Source organism: Salvelinus alpinus, chromosome 21 (genome assembly GCF_045679555.1).
Source record: "Salvelinus alpinus chromosome 21, SLU_Salpinus.1, whole genome shotgun sequence".
Taxonomy (NCBI): domain Eukaryota; kingdom Metazoa; phylum Chordata; class Actinopteri; order Salmoniformes; family Salmonidae; genus Salvelinus; species Salvelinus alpinus.
The window spans coordinates 3,813,883-3,834,815 of NC_092106.1; the positions used below are offsets into that span (position 1 = coordinate 3,813,883).

General features: G+C 45.6%; 1 protein-coding gene across 6 annotated transcripts in view; it reads left to right on the forward strand.

The window, feature by feature from the left end:
- Nucleotides 1-20,933, forward strand: part of LOC139547603 (negative elongation factor E-like) — a 191,689-nt gene that overhangs the window by 106,740 nt on the left and 64,016 nt on the right. For all 6 annotated transcript variants that reach the window (XR_011669560.1, XR_011669561.1, XM_071356546.1 and 3 more), the window contains one exon: nt 10,213-10,257. Coding sequence is in view for 4 of the 6 variants with exons in the window: in XM_071356546.1 (XP_071212647.1) it covers nt 10,213-10,257 (45 nt within the window). In the remaining 2 variants the exon portion in view is untranslated. The remainder of the gene's footprint in view (nt 1-10,212; nt 10,258-20,933) is intronic.

Consider the following 20,933-nt stretch of genomic DNA (forward strand, 5'->3'; position numbering starts at 1 on the left):
TTCCTGAGTATTTCATGATATTTATTTTCCTGTTGGGTAAAACAATAGCAGCATGTAAGTGATGAGAAAGAAAAGCAAGGGATGAGGGGAGAGGAGGATGGAGAGGGTAAAGAGGAGTAGGGAATGGGATAGTGGCCTGACAGACCCAGGCCTTTTATCAATTCGGTTTGCTCACCTCCCGCGTCCTCTCCTCCGTCCTCTCTCGCCACCGTTTGAAAAAGTTCTCAGTTAATCGAGGAGAGTCGGCAAGGAGGGTGAACGTGGATGGAAATGCGCTTGCTTGAAATGAGACGGTCCTTCTCCACTCGTGCGTCATTAGTCAAATTACGTTTACAGGGGTGGATCCCATAATGAATGTGCGAAGTGCTCAAAACGAATGAAGTTAGTTGTGCAAGACATTTTATAGGTAAAACTAGCATATTGTTTTTAAACGTGTGCATGATTTTCTCCTCCGACGATACAACAGCTGATTCAAAGGGGGGGTGGCATATATCAAAACTCTTCCGCGGTAGGATGCACTTGTGCTTCCTCGCGAAAAGGAGGCTATCGCGGAGGGGGGAACGTCTTCAGTTTGCCTACTAACGAATTGACACACTCCTTGACCACTTACCGGCTTCCTGGTCACAGAGGAGAGAGTACTGAGGACGGACTTTTGCCGAAATGAAAACCCCCTAGCCACACGGTCATATATCCAATGGGCAGTCCCCCCCTCTCCTATTCCCTCTCTTTTTTGCAGGTAATTTGATTGTGGTGGATAAAGAGGCTGGAAACAGCTCGGGGGAGAGAGAGAGAGAGCGAGCGACTCGGCAGATAAGAGGGGGAGAGAAATGGCACGATAATCTGCAAACAGATTTCCATGCTTATTACACTAATGATTGCATCATATTTGATGTGGCGGGGGAGGAGGTTGGAGGAAGAGGGGGGGGAGAGAGGGGATCCTCTCATCTCCACCGCGCTGCTAAATGATGGAGTAATTTCACTGACCCCTGATCGGGGGCCGGCCCACACGTAATTGCATGTCATTCTGACGGGGGAAATGGCTGCCATGAAACCAAAGTATTCACCCACCCCACCTCCCTCCTCTCTGCCTCCTTTTTCTATTTGTCTGTCTTCCACTCGCTCTCTCTCCTCTCGCTCCGGCGTGCTGCTAGCTCGAGGACACACCGCCGTGAAAAAAAAGCTAACAAAAGAAATATTGCATTAATTTCCAAATGATGATATTACATTTAGCGTGGAGGCATCATATATCAAAACGTGAGAACTACTCTCTTACTGTACGCGCTTCATCTTAATGGTATCGGTGGATGTCAAGGGCATGGAGGAAATTAAATCGGAAAGTGCAGATAGACCAAAGAAGATATTATCTCTTGATGATTGCAGTTTTGATAGGTATTCCAGTGAATTTCATTTTCTCTGGATGGGGAGAAGATGAGTTAGCCCGCACATTTGCTCATTTTTCTTCTACATGATTTATTTGAGTTGAGTATAAAACTTTTCCCCACCTCCTTTATCGGAGGGGATACAGACACACACACACACACACACACACACACACACACGCTCTCAGGGTGGTAAATTAATGTTGTTGTGTACCATCTTGGCCCAAGCACTGTGTGTGTGCGTGCGCCTGCGTCCATGTGCGCACACGCACGCAAGATGAGGCCAGCGTGGCGGGGAGGCCGGCATCAGCGGGAATGATTCCAGGGAGATGGAGGGTGTCATTACTCAGGCTTGTTTACATTCTAAATACGTAATGAAATCTTGTTCCTAATAATGAAAGGAATAAAAGTTTTGGAAATTGTAAAAGTGGTGAAGTTTGAGAAATGAGCCGGGGTCTGTGAAATAACATTTGGGGGCAGGAAACGACATTATTATGCAGTGCTCATGCCTGCTCGAGACGTGAAGATGAACAGCTCCCGGCCCATAAAATGCTGTTAGCGCCAGCCTGAAGTATGGCACATGGTAAAAGAGACTCCGGTTCCATATTGCGATTATATATAAAAGTATATCCATATACAACATTATTTTTTATATAAGATGAGAGACTCGGCGGGGGTGCAGAGGGGTGCGAAGGCTCAACCGCTGATAGGCAGGGATTTGTTTTCATATTTATAAAGTATATAAACATATTGCCAAGGAACCTCATCTCTGCCCTGATCTTATAGACCTCAATATTAAAAACAGGAATATTACATTTTCAAGGGGTGCTGTTTTAGTTTTTTCTTGTTCTTTCGGGCACAGGGCGGCTGGCTGGGTTTCGGGGGCAACAAATGAAAACCATTATTTTTTTTTAAATGGCAACTTTTAAAAAATCGAATGAGATGAATAAATAAACAAATAAATAAAAAGCAATCAAGGGGTCATTGTGGTTAGAGGGGATTTGGCATCGGTTCTTTACGAATACAACCACTTGGCATTTTATTATCATTTCCATGGTTCCTGATACCCTCTGGTCTGCTTCCCTAATGGTACCCTGCTCCTTATATAGTGCCCTACTCTCGACTAGAGACATACAGCCCTGGTCAAAAGTAGTGCACTAGGGAATAGGGTGCTATTTGGGATTGAACACTATGGGTGTCCTTCATTTGTGTCCTGTTTTGTTTGTCTCAATTGTCTCTGTTCTTGTTGCCTGTTGTGCAGCAGCATATTTATCACTCAATCAGAGCTATTCATTGTGTTCATGCTGAGTGTATCAAATGTAATCCTCTTATTTAGTTGGAGCTAGTTTATAAGTATTTAAATATTGGGAGTATGTTTGACGTTTTGGGAGTATATCTTTTATGTTCTTCTTTGTTGTATGTAAATGAGGGTCTTTGTTAATCAACTGTTACATCCTAACTGTAGACTACGTGAATTTGTGGTTATGTGTCAAACATACTCACAATATTTAAATACTTAAAAACCAGGTAAAAATGTAAAATTGATACACGCATCAGGAATACAATAATAGGTCTGATTGATTCACAAATAGGCTACTGCACAACAGAAGACAAGAATGAAGAAAATTGAGAGAAACAAAACAGGAGATAAATGCAGGACACCCGAGTGTGTATATTATGTGCATGTATGTTCTAGTGATTGTGTACGCATGGGCTTGTTGTGTGTTATGGACACATGTAGTCCGGTATTAGATTATGACGTGTCATCAGGTGATTTGGAGGTGCAAGTGTGGTTGAGATAAAGTGGTCGTCTCTTCTTTTCTTCTCTTCCCCTCCCTCTCTGCTCTCTTCTCGGGCCTGTCGAAGGGAAGGTGGGGTGTGATAGGTTATGACTTCTGCTGACTCCAGTACTCAACTGATCAAGACCAGCCCCCCCCCCCCCCTCACCCTCTCTCACTCCACTCTTTCCCCTGCCAAGTGGAATGGCTGGAATTGAATATCGTCTAATAGAAAGGACTGACAGAGGGAGACAGAGAAAGTGGTGTGGCAGACTGGACTGGCGGTGGAGGTGTCCATCCGTTACAGGAGGGGGAGGGAGGGGGAGCGAGAGAGAGAGAGAGTCTAACCTTGATGGCTGAGTGGATAGGGAAGAAAGACAAGACAGTTTGTGGTAACCCAGCTGTTTAAGCTTGCCTGGCTGGTGCAATGGAACCAATGAAAAAGTCCCATAAGTCTAAAAACAGACTGGCCAAAGATAGAGATTAAGATGGTCCTGATGTATACACTGAGTGATCAAAACATTATGAACATCTGCTCTTTCCATAACATAGACTGGCCTGGTGAGTCTAGGTGAAAGCTATGATCCCTTATTGATGTCACTTGTTAAATCCACTTTAATAAATGTAGATGAAGGGGAGGAGACAGGTTAAAGAAGGATTTTTAAGCCTTGAGACAATTGAGACATGGATTGTGTGTGTGTGCCATTGAGGGTGAAAGGGGAAGATGAAAGATTGAAGTGCCTTTGAACGGGGTATGGTAGTAGGTGCCAGGGGCACCGTTTTGAGTGTGTCAAGAAATCAAACGCTTCAGGGTTTTTCACGCGTAACAGTTTCCCGTCTGTATCTAGAATGGTCCACCACCCAAAGGACATCCAGTCAACTTGGCACAACTGTGGGAAGCATTGGAGTCAACATGGGCCAGCATCTCTGTGGAATTCTTTCGACACCTTGTAGAGTCCATGGCATATGGTTTTAATATTTTGAATGCTCATCAAACCATTCAGTGACCACTCGTGCCCTGTGGATGGTGACATAGCCATGGTAGCTAAAATAATGGCCTGCCCGGCATTTTTATACATGACCCTAAGCATGATGGGATGCTAATAGCTTAATTAACTCAGGAACCACACCTGTGTGGAAGCACCTGCTTTCATTATACTTCTACTCAAGTGTTTCCATTATTTAGGCAGTTACCTGTACATGCAGTAAAATATAAAAGTGGAAGAATAATATTATAGTATAATAATATTCATATTTGGATTGTGTCTGTCGAGTAAACTGTGTGAACTGAAGACCTAACAATCTAGTGACCTTAAAGGCTTGAGGTGTTCGCACAAGACTCACGCCAAGACGCATGCCAAGACACATGTGGCGGCAGGTAGCCTAGTGGTTAAGAGCACAGTAACCGAAAGGTCACTGGTTCGAATCCCCAAGCCGACTAAGTGAACAATCTGTTGATGTGCCCTTGACCAAGGCACTTAACCACTCTGGATAAGAGCGTCTGCTAACTGACTAGAATGTACATGTAAGGTCATGTCTGAGTCCCAAATGGCACCCTATGATCAAAAGTAGTGCACTACATAGGAAGTAGGGTGCCAGTTGAGATTCTACCTGGTAGTTTTTGGCCGTCTGGTCGATTTGCCAGGAGACTGAATAATTGTCTATGGGTGAGAAGAACAGAGAGATAAATAGGGGAGGGATAGAAGAAGAGAAATGATTGTTGTTGGTAGAAGAGAAGAGAGAGGGATGGGATAGAGATAGAGGAAAGGGATAGAGTGATAGAGCGAGGGGTGGGACTGAAGAAGAGAGAGGGGAGGTAGTGGGAATTTAGGGAGGGATAAAGGACCTTGCACTGTCTGTCTACGGTCAGCCAGATGATCCGGTGAGACCGTGGAGAGAAATCCCCATTGCTGTGACTAAGAGAGGGCCTCACGCCAGACAGGCCTAGAGAGGGCGGGAGAGAGAGAGAGACACGTTTGGTGAGAGAGGTGCAAACCTGATGACACGTGAGCCTGATGATGAGTGTGTGTGTAATTGGCTTAGGCTGCCGAGCGGATCAGTGTCCTCTGTGTGTGGAGATAATGGACTAGAGGGAGGGAGGCTGGAGGAGCTGCAGAGAGAGAGAGGCCTCTACCAGGTCTACCAGGTCCTCATTTATGCCCCTACACCTGGACGTACACAGGTGCAAGTACACACACACACCATCCTCCTCCCTGCCCTCACACCAACACACTATCTATTCGATTTAGCTGACGTTGTAGACACATTTTTGTCGTTGTTTAACATGCAGTAGCTATCTAAAGTGGTTGTTAGCTGTACCTCAAGCCCTAAAGTAACGAAAACCTGAACTAAGTCAAAATGACGCCTATCCATCTAATCCAGGTCTTCACATGACAAGGTTTCATCTATTGAACGTGTTTCTATATAGGATTCTATTGATGTGTTTAATGTGGTGATTATCTATCTGTGGGGGGTTTTGTGTGTGTGTGTGTGTGTGTGTGTGTGTGTGTGTGTGTGTGTGTGTGTGTGTGTGTGTGTGTGTGTGTGTGTGTGTGTGTGTGTGTGTGTGTGTGTGTGTGAGAGAGAGGCAGGTTAGATGTGTGCTCTCTAACAGAGAGGATGTGTGTACCTGTGAGAGGCGGGTCACAGCAGGACTGTTCTCCCGGGCACCTGTCAATCAAACGAGGATCTGATCAGGCCGTCAGATGGCGTCGCCCCATTTGAAACGACAATAACAACAATCAGACAACCATTAAAACGGCATGAAAGCCTCTTATTTTCTTTTTCGCTCTCCGTCTCGCTCTCTCTCTCCCCCCTCCTTATTTTGATCTGCGGGGAGTTGTGAGGAGGAGAAGTGCAACTTTTTCTCTTGGGGGGGGGCAATACACACACACACACACACACACACACACACACACACACACACACACACACACACACACACACACACACACACACACACACACACACACACACACACACACACACACACACACACACACACACACTCGCCCCTGCGGCCCCTCTGAGAAGGAGGCAGAGAGAGGGGGACAAAACAGGCTACTCTACCTCTTTTTTCCTTCCTTTTTTCCTGTGATTTCTTTCTACTGTTTGTTTTATTGCCGTTTGATTGGAGAGAGTCTAATTGAAGGGCAAATCCACTTCAGATGCAGCGGGCATCGCAGGGACCCAGCTGGAAGTTTGGGAGGCGAAGCGAGCGCTTCCTCTGGGGAGGACAATTAAAGCTTTTTTTTAATTGTTAATGAATTACGCAGAATGAATCGCTCTCTCTCATCTGTTCTCGCTCATTCTCTCGTTCTCTTACTCTCTCTCGTTCTCATTGGCTCTCGTTCATTGGCTCTCTGTTTGTGTGGAATACAGACACAGAAGAGCCCGTGGTTTGTGCTTTACCCAGGCCAGACAGTGGACACAGTGGAACCAAAAATCATCAAAACTATGAAAAAACACACATGGAGTCATGTAGTAACCAAAACAGTGTTAAACAAATCAAAATATATTTTATATTTGAGATATTTCAAAGTAGCTTTGCACACTCTTGGCATTCTCTCAACCAGCTTCACGAGGAAGTATTTTCGAGCAGTCTTGAAGCAGTTCCCACATATGCTGAGCACTTGTTGGCTGTTGTTCCTTCACACTGCGGTCCAACTCATCCCAAACCATCTCAATTGGGTTGAGGTCGGGTGATTGTGGAGGCCAGGTCATCTGATGCAGCACTCCATCGCTCTCCTTGTTCAAATAGCCCTTACACAGCCTGGAGGTGTGTTGGGTCATTGTCCTGTTGAAAAACAAATGATAGTCCCACTAAGCTCAAACCAGATGGGATGGCGTACAGCTGCAGAATGCTGTGATAGCCATGCTGGTTAAGTGTGCCTTGAATTCTAAATAAATCACAGACAGTGTCACCAGCAAAGCACCATCACACCTCCTCCTCCATGCTTCACGGTGGGAACCACACATGCAGAGGTCATCCGTTCACCTACTCTGTGTCTCACAAAGACACGGCGGTAGGAACCAAAAATCTCAAATTTGGATTCATCAGAACAAAGGACAGATTTCCACCGGTCTGATGTCCATTGCTGGTGTTTCTTGGCCCAAGCAAGTTTCTTCTTCTTATTGGTGTCTTTTAGTAGTTGTTTTTTTCTCCAGCAATTCAACCATGATGGCCTGATTCACACAGTCTCCTCTGAACAGTTGATGTTGACATGTCTGTTACTTGAACTCTGTTAATCATTTATTTGGGCTGCAATTTCTGAGGCTGGTAACTCTAATGAACTTATCCTCTGCAGCGGAGGTAACTCTGGGTCTTCCTGTGCTGTGGCGGTCCTCATGAGAGCAAGTTTCATCATAGCGCTTGATTTGCTTTTGCGACTGCACTTGAAGAAACGTTCAAAGTTCTTGACATGTTCCAGATTGACTGGCCTTCATGTCTTCAAGTAATGATGGACTGTCGTTTCTCTTTGATTATTTGAGCTGATCCTGTATATCCCTCAGTGTTCAATTAACTATTACGTTTTGATACAAGGTCATTTTGTTTTAGACAGTCCCTTCACATAAACAATACAAATGTGTACTGTATGAAACTATTGGATTCCATTGGCTGTGTAGTCGAACGCCGGCTTGATATGTTGGTTTGTGTTTATAGGCATGTCTGATCGTGTGCGTCGTTTAGGCCTACTTTGTGTCTTGGTCAGTATAGCTCTCTCATTCGCTCTCTCTCTCTCTCTTTCCCCCTCTGTCTCTCTTTCTCTCTCCCGCTCTCTCTCTGTCAGTGTCTCTGTTCTCCTGGCCATCGAGCCACTTTGATTGTAACTCGACTGGAATAATTTGCCGCGCGGTGCCTAGCCAAGGGCTTTCTTGGCACGGGCACCATTTTCATCATTTGACATGTTTATTTAACCGTTGTATAACGCTCGCCATTTGTCACGTTACGAAACAAACAGGGGCCCGGCTTTTCTTCATATCATTTCTCTTTTCTTTTCTCCCCCGTGTGTAAATACACACGGTGTTATATGGCAGAAGCCTGGGGGGCAGTGTAAGCAAATGCAAATGTAATTAGGGGGGTACATTTCATAATAAACTGTAACTAAGATGATTGCAATGCACCACTATTATCCGGGACCACTTAAGCTCTGTGATGTTTCTGCCGACTGTTTGTTATACACCAAGACGGAGTGTTATTGTAATCACTGTTGTACTGGATGGCGAGAGGGGGACTAGACCAGGCTAACGTGATACTTGTTAGTATCGTGGCAAGGAAACAAAACACGAAGCGAATTTAACTTCTTTAGGAAAACAAACATTTTGGTGTCATTCAAAGTCCCATTGATTTCCCAAGCTCTATAGCACACAATATTTTACATACAGTAGGTTTTTAAAGGACCAGAAAGGTCTGCTTCGTGTTTTCGTTTTTACCCCCAATTTTCTTTTGCAACACTGGTGTGTGTGTGTGTGTGTGTGTGTGTGTGTGTGTGTGTGTGTGTGTGTGTGTGTGTGTGTGTGTGTGTGTGTGTGTGTGTGTGTGTGTGTGTGTGTGTGTGTGTGGTGGGAGGTGTGAATCTGGGTATGCGTGTGAGGGCCCTGGGTGTTCTCCTGTCACTCAGTCATCTCTCCCAGTCTGATTGATAATTACAGCTGTCTGACAGTCCCCAGTCCTACTGAGTTTGATCCGCACTGTCACCTCCACCAACGGGAACAAAACCCTGCACCCCGCCACTCTCAAAGACCCACTCGGCGACGAACCCGTGTTTTTTAAAAGGTGGGGAATACGATGTGTCTTTATACCAAGCGGCGGGGGGAGGTTAGACGGAAAGAAAGACGAGGTTGACGTGTTTGTCATCTAAGACACAGCCGAGTGACACTTTTACATAAAAGGGGGTCATTATATTTTCCCGGCTGCCACGAAAAGTGACGTTTTTACGAAGTGACAAGTTTACAGTTTGATAAATCAAATTTATGCGGGATGAGGCGGGCTGTCAGCGGTGGGGCCCGCGCCTCCCTCGCCATCTAAATGATATTCCCAGGCACCACATTCAAATTTCCTACCATTAGCATTTAATTTCTCCTCTAATCCTACAGTGTGTGTGCGTGCGTGTGCCTTGCTTCCTAGAGAGCAATCGCAATCTGAGGCGGCGGCCCGGGCTGTATAACGCTTCCACCCCGATGACTATCATTCTTCCTTGACAATTAAGACTCCTCAAATCTAATAGCAGAGATATTGGAATTACACCCGGGCCTTTTGAGGCATGTCAAAACGCTGCTCAGTCCGCCTCCCGATACAGCTGTCAAATCAGTAGGCGCACACTGACACGCACTCACACACACCTATGCATACGTAAGCGCACACACGCACCCACATGTGTGCCGACACACACACTACAGGACAGAGCTATCATGACTCTTTATCTCTCATCCCACTTAAATGCTCTCTGTTTTCCGTCTCTCGAAAGACTTGTTGCTGGCGCCTTTTTATTTCATTTTTTCTTTCGTACGCCTTGAGTGCTTCACTTTTCAGAGAGAGAAAAGTTTTTTTTTTTTTTATTCGGTGGTGCTGCAGATGCTCTGCCCCCTGTGTGCTGATCTGTTGACTCTCGTCTGAAACACACACACACACACACACACACACACACACACACACACACACACACACACACACACACACACACACACACACACACACACACACACACACACACACACACACACACAGTCAACATCTGCTGACTCTCGTCTGAAACCCACAGATAATGCTCCTCCGTCGAGTTCCAAGGTCCATAGAGGTGTTGTCATTGTACTCCAAATAACTAATAACCACATGACTGAAAAAAGCTATTTATACATAAGGCAAGTTAAATGCTAAATGTTCGCACCAGAGAATATTTCAGATATATAAAAAATATAACACCATTTTTCCCCCCCGTATTAATTGAATATCCTATATTGTCCCGAACTTGAAAAATAATAGTAAGGAAGAAATAAAAATACATAATAAAATGTTAAAGTGTGATTCTGAAGGTTCTTTCTCCCCTCTCTTGCAGACACCTGCAGAACAGGCCAAGGCTCGACTCCAGCTGGTGCTGCAGGTTAGTGGCTGATTCTAGTACAGTCCTTACACAGACAACCTGTCATGTATAGAGTAAACACACTGCTAATGGCTGATCATAGTACAGTAATGACTCCTGTGCAGATAATTGCATTGTAGTCATTTAGCAGTGTGTTACAGTAGTGAGTACATACATTCATACTTTTTTTGTACTGGTCCCCCGTGGGAATCGAACCCACAACCCTGGCGTTGCAAGCGCCATGCTCTAACAACTGAGCCACACGGAACCCCCGTACACACACACACACACACACCCCATACGCATCAGACTAGCCGCCATTTCTCCCAATACTTCAGGCCCATGTTATTACTGTAGGCGAGCGCCTCTCAAACACGCATATTTCATCATCTGAGCCGTGTATACAGTGCATTAGGAAAGTATTCAGACCCCTTGACTTTCCCCCCCAAAAATGTACGTTACAGCCTTATTCTAAAATGGATTAAATAAAATGTAATGCAAATTCCTCATCAATCTACACACAATACCCTATAATGACAAAGCGAAAACAGGTGATTGGAGTCCACCTGTGGTAAATTCAATTGATTGGACATGATTTGGAAAGGCGCACACCTGTCTATATAAGGTCCCTCATTTGACAGTGAATGTCAGAGCAAAAACCAAGCCACGAGGTCCAAGGAATTGTCCCTAGAGCTCCGAGACTGTGTCGAGGCACAGATCTGAGGAAGGCTACCAAATGAATTCTGCAGCATTGAAGGTCCACAAGAACACAGTGGCCTCCACCATTCTTCTTAAATTGTATAAGCTCTTCCTAGAGCTGGTCTTCCTAGCCACACTGAGTATTTGGGGGAGAAGGGTTCTTGGTCAGGGAGGTGACCAAGAACCTGTTGGTCACTCTAAAAGAGCTCCAGAGTTCTTCTGTGGAGATGGGAGAACCTCTCAGAAGGACAACCATCTCTGCAGGACTCCACCAATCAGGCATTTATGGTAGTGGCCAGACGGAAGCCACTCCTCAGTAAAAAGCACGTGACAGCCCGCTTGGAGTTTGCCAAAAGGCACCTATGTCACGATCGTCGTCGGGGTGGAAATGACAGGACCAAGGTGCAGCGTGGTGAGCGTACATTTTCCCTTTATTTTTAAATGTCGCCAACAAAACAATAAACAACTAAACGAACGTGAAGCTCCGTAAGGCTATACATGCATTAACGAAGACAACTACCCACAACTAAAGTGGGAAAACAGGCTGCCTAAGTACGATTCCCAATCAGAGACAACGATAGACAGCTGTCCCTGATTGAGAACCATACCCGGCCAAAACATAGAAACAGAAAACATAGAAATAAAGAAACTAGAATGCCCACCCTAGTCACACCCTGGCCTAACCAAAATAGAGAATAAAAGCCTCTCTATGGCCAGGGCGTGACAACCTAAAGCACTCTCAGACCATGAGAAACAAGATTCTCTGGTCTGATGAAACCAAGATTGAACTCTTTGGCCTGAATGCAAGCATCACGTCTGGAGGAAACCTCAGGACCTCAGACGACCTTAAGCACAGCCAAGACAGCGCAGGAGTGACTTCAGCCCAGACTTGAACCCGATCAAACATCTCTGGAGAGACCTTAAAATAGCTGTGCAGTGACGCTCCCATCCAAGCTGACAGAGCTTGAGGGGATCTGCAGAGAAGAATGGGAGAAACTCCCTAAATATGTGTGTGCCAAGCTTGTAGCGTCATACCAAAGAAGACTCGAGGCTGTAATCACTGCCTAAGGTGCTTCAATAAAGTACTGAGTAAAGGGTCTGAATACTTATGTAAATGTGATATTTCATTTTTTTTTTTGCAAACATTTCTAAAAACCAGTTTCTGCTTTGTCATTATGGGGTGTTGTGTGTAGATTGATGAGGGGGAAAAAACATTTCATCCATTTTAGAATAAGGCTGTAATGTAACAAAACGTGGGGAAAGTCACGGGGTCTACTTTCCAAATACACTGTACATTACACTGTCTTTTGAGGAGTGTTATTGTGAACCATATGTAAGAGGCTGAAATTGTGCAGAGAGAAATCACTGGGGAGTGTTTAGGGTCAGGCCCTTTGTTTTTTAATTTGAGAAAAAGAGGGAGAGTGTGTGAGAGCGAGAGAGATAGTTTGTGAGTGTAGGTGTGTGCGTGTGTGTTAGAGAGAGTGTGTGTGCGTGCGTGCGTGCAATTAGGTGCGTGTGTGTGTGTGTGTGTGTGTGTGTGTGTGTGTGTGTGTGTGTGTGTGTGTGTGTGTGTGTGTGTGTGTGTGTGTGTGTGTGTGTGTGTGTGTGTGTGTGTGTGCAATTAGTTGTGTGTGTGACTGTGTGTTTGTGTGTGCGCTTCACAGGAAACATATAAAAAGGGCATGACAGCCATTCATCATTTCGGAACCACCCACCTCACTCTGCTGCACAGGCCTGTGAAAGACATCCTAAACATCCAATTTCCAGACAGACAGACAGACAGACAGACAGACAGACAGACAGACACACACACACACACACACACACACACACACACACACACACACACACACACACACACACACACACACACACACACACACACACACACACACACACACACTGAGCTAGCTGTATGCTGCATGGGCCAATACCCAGTGGAACTATTGGAAGTATTTTTGCGACGTGACACTAAAGAGTGAGAGGGCGGATGAGAAAGGGATATAGAGAGACGAGGGTAGTAGATACGAGGTAGGGAGTGAGAAAGAGAGGAGGAATAGAGGAGGCAGAAAGAAAGATTGAGAGCGAGTGAGTGGAAGGAAACGAGGGGAAGAGAGACAGCGAGCAAGGAAACGAGAGAGAGAGAGAGAGAGAGGACGAATGCTGGCCAGCCATCCCAGTCTCTCCATGTTTTACTCATTTCCGTTGGATATGAATGGTGCTGCTGTGGCTGTGTTGAGTGTCTGGAGTTGAGTAATTGGTCTTTATATGGCACTGTCACTGCTGCTGATCAGAGGCCTGTGGTTAATATGGACACTGACATGGCAACACAACCAAATGGCACCCTATAGTGCACTACTTTTAACCAATGTTTTTCAGAAATCCTATTTGGAGGATGGTTGGATTTCCTTGTTATTGCATTCTGATTCCAAGAATCTTTTAACCTGGATTTCTGGGAATTTTAGGAAAGTGGCGGGAATTTTAGAACACTACTCTGGTGGTAGGCTAGTAAGGCAACTACCAGTGAATTAGTTTGTAAGTCACTTAGGGACTTGTCCCCCTGTATAAAGCATAATCAATAGATCATCTCCATGAGTCTAGGACCAGGCTGAATCTTTGCCTGAATCTTTGCCGTGTCTTTTACGGAGGGCCAGGAGTTTTTCCTATTCCTTCGTCAGCAAGGGGAAAACTCTCTCTTCTTGATACTGTTCTGTGAAATGTACTTACTCTACCTGTAGAATCCACAGTATGTACTTTAATGTTATCATCATCATCATCATCCCAGCCCCATAACGTTGTCTGGAGAGTGTGTGTAGATCATAGGCTGACAGTGAGCGTCACTCCTGTGTATCCGTGGATACCAGGGCTCCTATCGTCTCCCTGGCTTCGCCTGCATGGCCGCGTGCTAATAATGATGCCTGTGTGTGTGCGTGCGTGAATGTGTGTGTGTGTGTGTATATTATTATAGACCCCCCCTCCCTCCCCCCCACGTGATACTAATGTTCTCATAATGCCAGCGGGCCGTCATAAAAGAACCCCGGGTTTAAGTGCAGTTCACCTCTGGGCTGCAGAACGGATAACAGACAGCCAGATGCGCACACGGCGTGTTTAATGCACCCACCGTGTCTCTGGCTTTCCTCTTCTCTCCACAGAACCACATCCGTAATAAGCCTTTTATGGCCCAATAGAAAGGAACCCGGCCGCCGCACTCTTTTAGTCGACGTTCTAATGTGGATGTCATTCCTCCGACGCCTCGGCAGATTTGGCAGGATCTTGGATCTCTCTCTGTTTCTTCTCTTTCATTTACTCTCTCTCTTTCGTTCTCTCGCTTGCTCTCTCTCTCTCTCGCTCTCGCTCTCTCTCCCTCTTTCTCTCTCTCTCTCTCTCCTGTCCTTCTCTCCATCTGTCTGGCGCTGATCCTGTGAGCTGGGCCATGCTTGACTTTGGGCTGTGAATCCCTCCATTCCTTCCCAGGCCTTCTCACCCCGAATGAATCCCTCTAATTTCCAAGGCAGTGGCTGCTCCTCAAATGGCACCCCATTCTCCTACATAGTGCACTAGTTTTGACCAAGATGGCACCCTGTTTCCTTCATGAACCCTGGTCAAAAGTAGTGCACTAGGGAATAGGGTGCCATTTGGGATACTGCCAGTGTCTCTTGAGGTAGGGCCAGTTCTGACACCTGCACTGCTGATCCACTGGACATTCCCCTCCCCTTTAGATCCGAAAGGGAAGACGCACAGCTGGGCAAGTGTGTGTGTGTGGGTGTGGGTGTGGGTGTGGGGGTGGGTGGGTGGGTGGGTGGGTGGGCAGGTAGCGGTTAAGAGTGTTGGGCCAGTAACCGAGAGGTCGCTGGTTCCAATCCCCGACCTGACTAGATGAAAAATCTGTCAATGTGCCCTTGAGCAAGGCACTTAACTCTAATTGCTCCTGTAAGTCGCTCTGGAGCTTCTGCAAAATGACTAAAATGTGTGTGGGGAGGTAGTTTGTGGGGTGCGTGTGGGCGCATGCACATGTGTGTTTGTGCATGTGTGGGATAGCACATACACATGTGTCTTTGAGATGTGGAGTTGGACTAGCCATTCAGGCTCTATCCATACTTCTTATCCCGTCTCCAGTTCCGCTGGGTCCCAGTATTGAGGATGTGCAGTGGTGTATTAGCTGTGATTGTTCACCCGCCCTTCAAAGGATTGAAACATCTATTAGACTCTGGTTCATGACATGGAGGGATTGCAATAAGTTGGGCTACGTCCTTCTGTCACCCTATTCCCTATATATACATAGAGAATAGGGGGCTATATAAACTCAGCAAAAACAGAAACGTCCCTAATTCGTAAAAATCCAAATAACTTTGCAGATTGTAAAAGGTTTAAACACTGTTTCCCATGCTTGTTCAATGACCCATTAACAATTAATGAACATGCACCTGTGGAACGGTCGTTAAGACACCAACAGCTTACAGACGGTAGACAATTAAGGTCACAGTTATGAAAACTTAGGACACTAAAGATGCCTTTCTACTGACTCTGAAAAACACCAAAAGAAAGATGCCCAGGGTCCCTGCTCATCTGCGTGAACGTGCCTTACAGGCTGACTACACCAAAATAAAATTTGAAATAAATTTAGGAATCTATATTGCAAAATAAATTTAGATATCTATATTATTCAATTATTGCACCCACACTGCTCGCGCGCACCAACAAGCGTCTGCCTTGCCAAGGGCTAAAATAGAAGTCAGTTCTATTTCTGACGCAGATCGCGCTGCAAATCCTGCCTCTCCCATCTCATTGGTTTATAGAAGCAGGTACCCACGTGCCATCTCCTCATTGGTTATACCCACGTGGGCGACTGAAAACGAACGAGGTCAGTGGCGGTAATGCAACTAATTGATGAAAGTTGCCAATCGCAATATAAAGTCAAGAGAAGAAAAAGCCTGGAAGGATGAGAGATGACGGTTGACCGTCTTATGTGTGGATAAATTGGTGGAGTAGAGGACCTTGTGCATTTCAGGTAAAATAACAACTCAATGTTTATATTCCAGTACAAATTAGCTAGCAAAAGCAAGCTAGCTAAATAGGACAAATTAGCTAGCAAGTGCAAGCTAGCTTGCTAAATTGCAATAAATGTTTAATGTTTTTCGACCTGTGCCCAAATTAATATAATTGGTTCAGAGTTTGTTTTGATATTTTAACCTGCGTGTCGTGATCGTGTTTCGTGTGGGGGGACAAAATACATTTATGCACGATGGCGCACGTGCGCAGCCGGTTTGTGTTCTGTGTTAGGCATGCTGCAAGGAGGCATGAGGACTGCAGATGTGGCCAGGGCAATAAATTGCAATGTCCGAACTGTGAGACGCCTAAGACAGCGCTACATGGAGACAGGACGGTCAGCTGATCGTCCTTGCAGTGGCAAACCACATGTAACAACACCCGCACAGGATCGGTACATCCGAACATCACACCTGCGGGACAGGTACAGAATGGCAACAAATGACCCTCCAGCATGACAATGCCACCAGCCATGCTGCTCGTTCTGTGCGTGATTTCCTGCAAGACAGGAATGTCAGTGTTCTGCCATGGCCAGCGAGAGCCCAGATCTCAATTCCATTGAGCACGTCTGGGACCTGTTGGATCGGAGGGTGAGGGCTAGGGCCATTCCCCAAAATGTCTGGGAACTTGCAGGTGCCTTGGTGGAAGAGTGGGGTAACATTTCACAGCAAGAACTGGCAAATCTGGTGCAGTCCATGAGGAGGAGATTCACTGCAGTACTTAATGCAGCTGGTGCAGTACTTAATGCCACACCAGATACTGATTGTTACTTTTGATTATGATCCCCCCCCCTTTGTTCAGGGACACATTATTCCATTTCTGTTAGTCACATGTCTGTGGATCTTGTTCAGTTTATGTCTCAGTTGTAGAATCTTGTTAGGTTCATACAAATATTTACACATGTTAAGTTTTCTGAAAATAAATGCAGTTGACAGTGAGAGGATGTTTCTTTTTTTTGCTGAGTTTACATAGAGAATAGGGGGCTAAATACATAGAGAATAGGGAGTTATATACATAGAGAATAGGGGGCTAAATACATAGAGAATAGGGAGTTATATACATAGAGAATAGGGGGCTATATACATAGAGAATAAGGGGCTGTATACGTAGAGAATAGGGGGCTAAATACATAGAGAATAGGGGGCTGTATACATAGAGAATAGGGGGCTGTATACATAGAGAGTAGGGGTGTATATACGTAGAGAATAGGGAGTTACATACGTAGAGAATAGGGGGATGTATATGTAGAGAATAGGGGGTTGTATACATAGAGAATAGGGGTGTATATACGTAGAGAATAGGGGGCTTACATACACTTAGGTTGGGGTCATTAAAATTTGTATTTTAATGGCAGTTGGTTAGGAGATCTAATTTGTGCATGACACAAGTACTTTTTCCAACAATTGTTTACGGACAGATTATTTCGCTTAGAATGATCTAATTAATTATCAGAAGTTAACTTGACTGTGCCCTTAAACAGCTTGGAAAATTCCAGAAAATTATGTCATGGCTTAAGAAGCTTCTGATAGGCTAATTGACATCATTTGAGTCAATTGGAGGTGTATCTGTGGATGTATTTCAAGGCCTACCTTCAAACTCAGTGCCTCTTTGCTTGACATCATAGGAAAATCAAAAGAAATCAGCCAAGACCTAAAATTGTACACCTCCACAAGTCATCCTTGGGAGCAATTTCCAAACACCTGAAGGTGCCACGTTCATCTGTACAAACAATAGTACACAAGTATAAACCCCGTGGGACCACACAGCCCTCATACCGCTCAGGAAGGAGACGCGTTCTGTCTCCTAGAGATGAACGTACTTTGGTGCGAAAAGTGCAAATCAATCCCAGAACAACAGCAAAGGACCTTGTGAAGATGCTGGAGGAAACAGGTACAAAAGGATCTATATCCACAGTAAAACGAGTCCTATATCGACATAACCTGGTAGGCCGCTCAGCAAGGAAGAAGCCACTGCTCCAAAACCGCCATAAAAAAGCCAGACTACGGTTTGCAACTGCGTATGGGGACAAATATCGTACTTTTTGGAGAAATGTCCTCTGGTCTGATGAAACAAAAATAGAACTGTTTGTCCATAATGACCATTTTTATGTTTGGAGGAAAAAGGGGGAGGTTTGTAAGCCGAAGAACACCATCCCAACCATGAAGCACAGGGGTGGCAGCATCATGTTGTGGGGGTACTTTGCTGCAGGAGGGACTGTTGCACTTCACAAAATAGATGTCATCATGAGGAAGGAACATTATGTGGATATATTGAAGCAACATCTCAAGACATCAGTCAGGAAGTTAAAGCTTGGTCGCAAATGGGTCTTCCAAATGGACAAGGACCCCAAACATACTGGCTAAATGGCTTAAGGACAACATAGTCAAGGTATTGGAGTGGCAATCACAAAGCCCTGACCTCAATCCAATAGAAAATTTGTGGGCAGAACTGTTAAAGCGATTGCGAGCAAGGAGGCCTACAAACCTGACTCAGTTACACCAGCTCTGTCAGGAGGAATGGGCCAAAACTCAACTTATTGTGGGAAGCTTGTGGAAGGCATCCTGAAACGTTTGAGCCAAGTTAAACAATTTAAAGGCAATGCTACCAAATACTAATTGAGTGTATGTAAACTTCTGACCCACTGGGAATGTGATTAAAGAAATAAAAGCTGTAATAAATCATTCTCTCTACTATTATTCTGACATTTCACATTCTTAAAATAAAGTGGTGATCCTAACTGACCTACGACAGGGAATTTTTACTAGGATTAAATGTCAGGAATTGTGAAAAACTGAGTTTAAATGTATTTGGCTAAGGTGTATGTGAACTTCCGACTTCAACTGTAGCTGTTTAGGTGTGGTCTGGTAAATTTGGGGTAATGTACACATGCACAAACACTCTCACACACACAACAGAACACACACACACACTAAACATTGACTGTTCTAGATTCCCTCTGCACTTCAGGCCCTGACTGATCACCAGAAGCTTGTCCTTGTAATTCTAATGTCACTGTAATGAGCATGGCCTGTCCTTACCCATTCCTTTAGCTCACTGTCTGTCTGTCTGTCTGTCTGTCTGTCTGTCTGTCTGTCTGTCTGTCTGTCTGCGTGCCGAGCCATTCACGTGTGTTTGTGCTTGCATGTGTTTGTCCATGTGTGTGTGTGTTTATCTATGAATTTGTCAGTAAATTAGGAGCATCTGTTGTCTCCACTCCATTCACCCTTTTAGCCACTGAGTGGATTCTCTAATTGATATGGAACCACATGCAGGATGATGACAGAGTCCAGAAACAAACCATCTCCCGTTCTCTCACTCTTCTGTATGCCATCTCTCTCTCTGTCTTTCTCTCAACTTGTTTCTCTCGCTCTCTGTTTCCTCCCATCTCTCTCTCTCTCTCTCCCTCCTCTCTTTCTCCCCCCCCCTCCATCTCTTGCTCTCTGTCTTTGTTCCAGTGTGTGTGTGTAAGAGCAGATGTTGGAGGTTTGTGAATGTTAATGTCCTGACGTCTTCGCCTGCCCGCCGTCGCTTAAGCCCCTGCTCTCTCCTCCTTTCCTCCTCTCCTCTCTGAGCGCCCGCCAGTCTTTCTCGCTCTCTCCCTCCTACCTCCCCAGAGATCCTTAAAGCCACCCGCTCACCCTCACCCCTCCCTCCCCCTCCTCCTCCCATCCTCCCCTCTGCGCCTCTCTTTGTCACTCGATGGACTCCAGGACTCTCTCTAGTCAGTAGAAAGCAGATCATCCCCTGGCTAAAGCCTCTCAGGCCTTTGTTGAGCGGGAGCTCTGTGGGCTCTGCGGGCCTGTAATGAGCGCTCTCGGCTGGGCCGCTGGCCCGCTTAAGGCTCACTGGGGCCTGGGGGGTGGTAAGGAGAGGAGGGGGTAGTACGGGGGGCAACAATGGCCCCCTATGAAAGAGCTGGAAAGATATGTTTATGGGTCACTTCCTGCCTGGCCTGAGCATTGAGCCGGTGGGGGGTGGGGGGGGGGCTTCATTCACACCCCTTGTTTTTTCAGCTATTCCCCTCTCAATCACTCACACAGACACCCACACTAATCTAATCAATTCAAGAGGATTTATTTTTTCCCCAAAACATTGTCTGTGTGTGTGCGCGTGCGGGTGTGTGCGTGCGTGCATGCGATAGTCACGTGTATGTGTTTTGCACACGTGTGTGTGTGTGGTGTTCACATGCTCTAGTGTGTGCGCACACGTGTGTGTGTGTGTGAGAGTGACAGCCAGGTTCCCACATATGCCCTGTGCAGCGTGATATTTCTCCCCTGTGTCTGTCTTTGCCCACTAATCCCCAGTGTCAACATTAGGCTTTTAGAATGGCTTCTGTTGCTCACTCCCCTCAGACACATGTGCCTCTCTTCTCTCTGTTCTACCCTCTCCTCTCCACCCCTCCTTCTGAAAGACACATCAATGCACACATGCACGTGAACACACATATGGGTCTTTCTATACTGAATGAAAATATAAACGCAACATGTAAAGTGTTTGTCCCATTTTTACATGAGCTGGGATAAAAGATCCCGTACATTTTCTATGCACACAAAAGCTTGTTTCTCTCAAATGTGTTTACATCCCGGTTAGTGAGCAGTTCTCATTTGCCAAGATAATCCATCCACCTGACAGGTGTGGCATGTCAAGAAGCTGATGAAACAGCATGATCATTACACAGGTGCACCTTATGCGGGGGACAATACAAGTGGTGGGGGATGGGTGCTGAGGAGTATTTCTGTTAATACAGCACTTTTGTGGGGAAAAACGAATTCTGATTGGCTGGGCCTAGCTCCCCAGTGGGTGGACCTATGCCCTCCCAGGCCCACCCATGGCTAATCAATTCATTTCTATTGACTGATTTATTTATATGACCTGTAACCCAGAAAATCATTGAAATTGTTGCATGTTGTGTTTATAATTTTGTTCAGGATATAAGTAGTAGGGCCAATGTG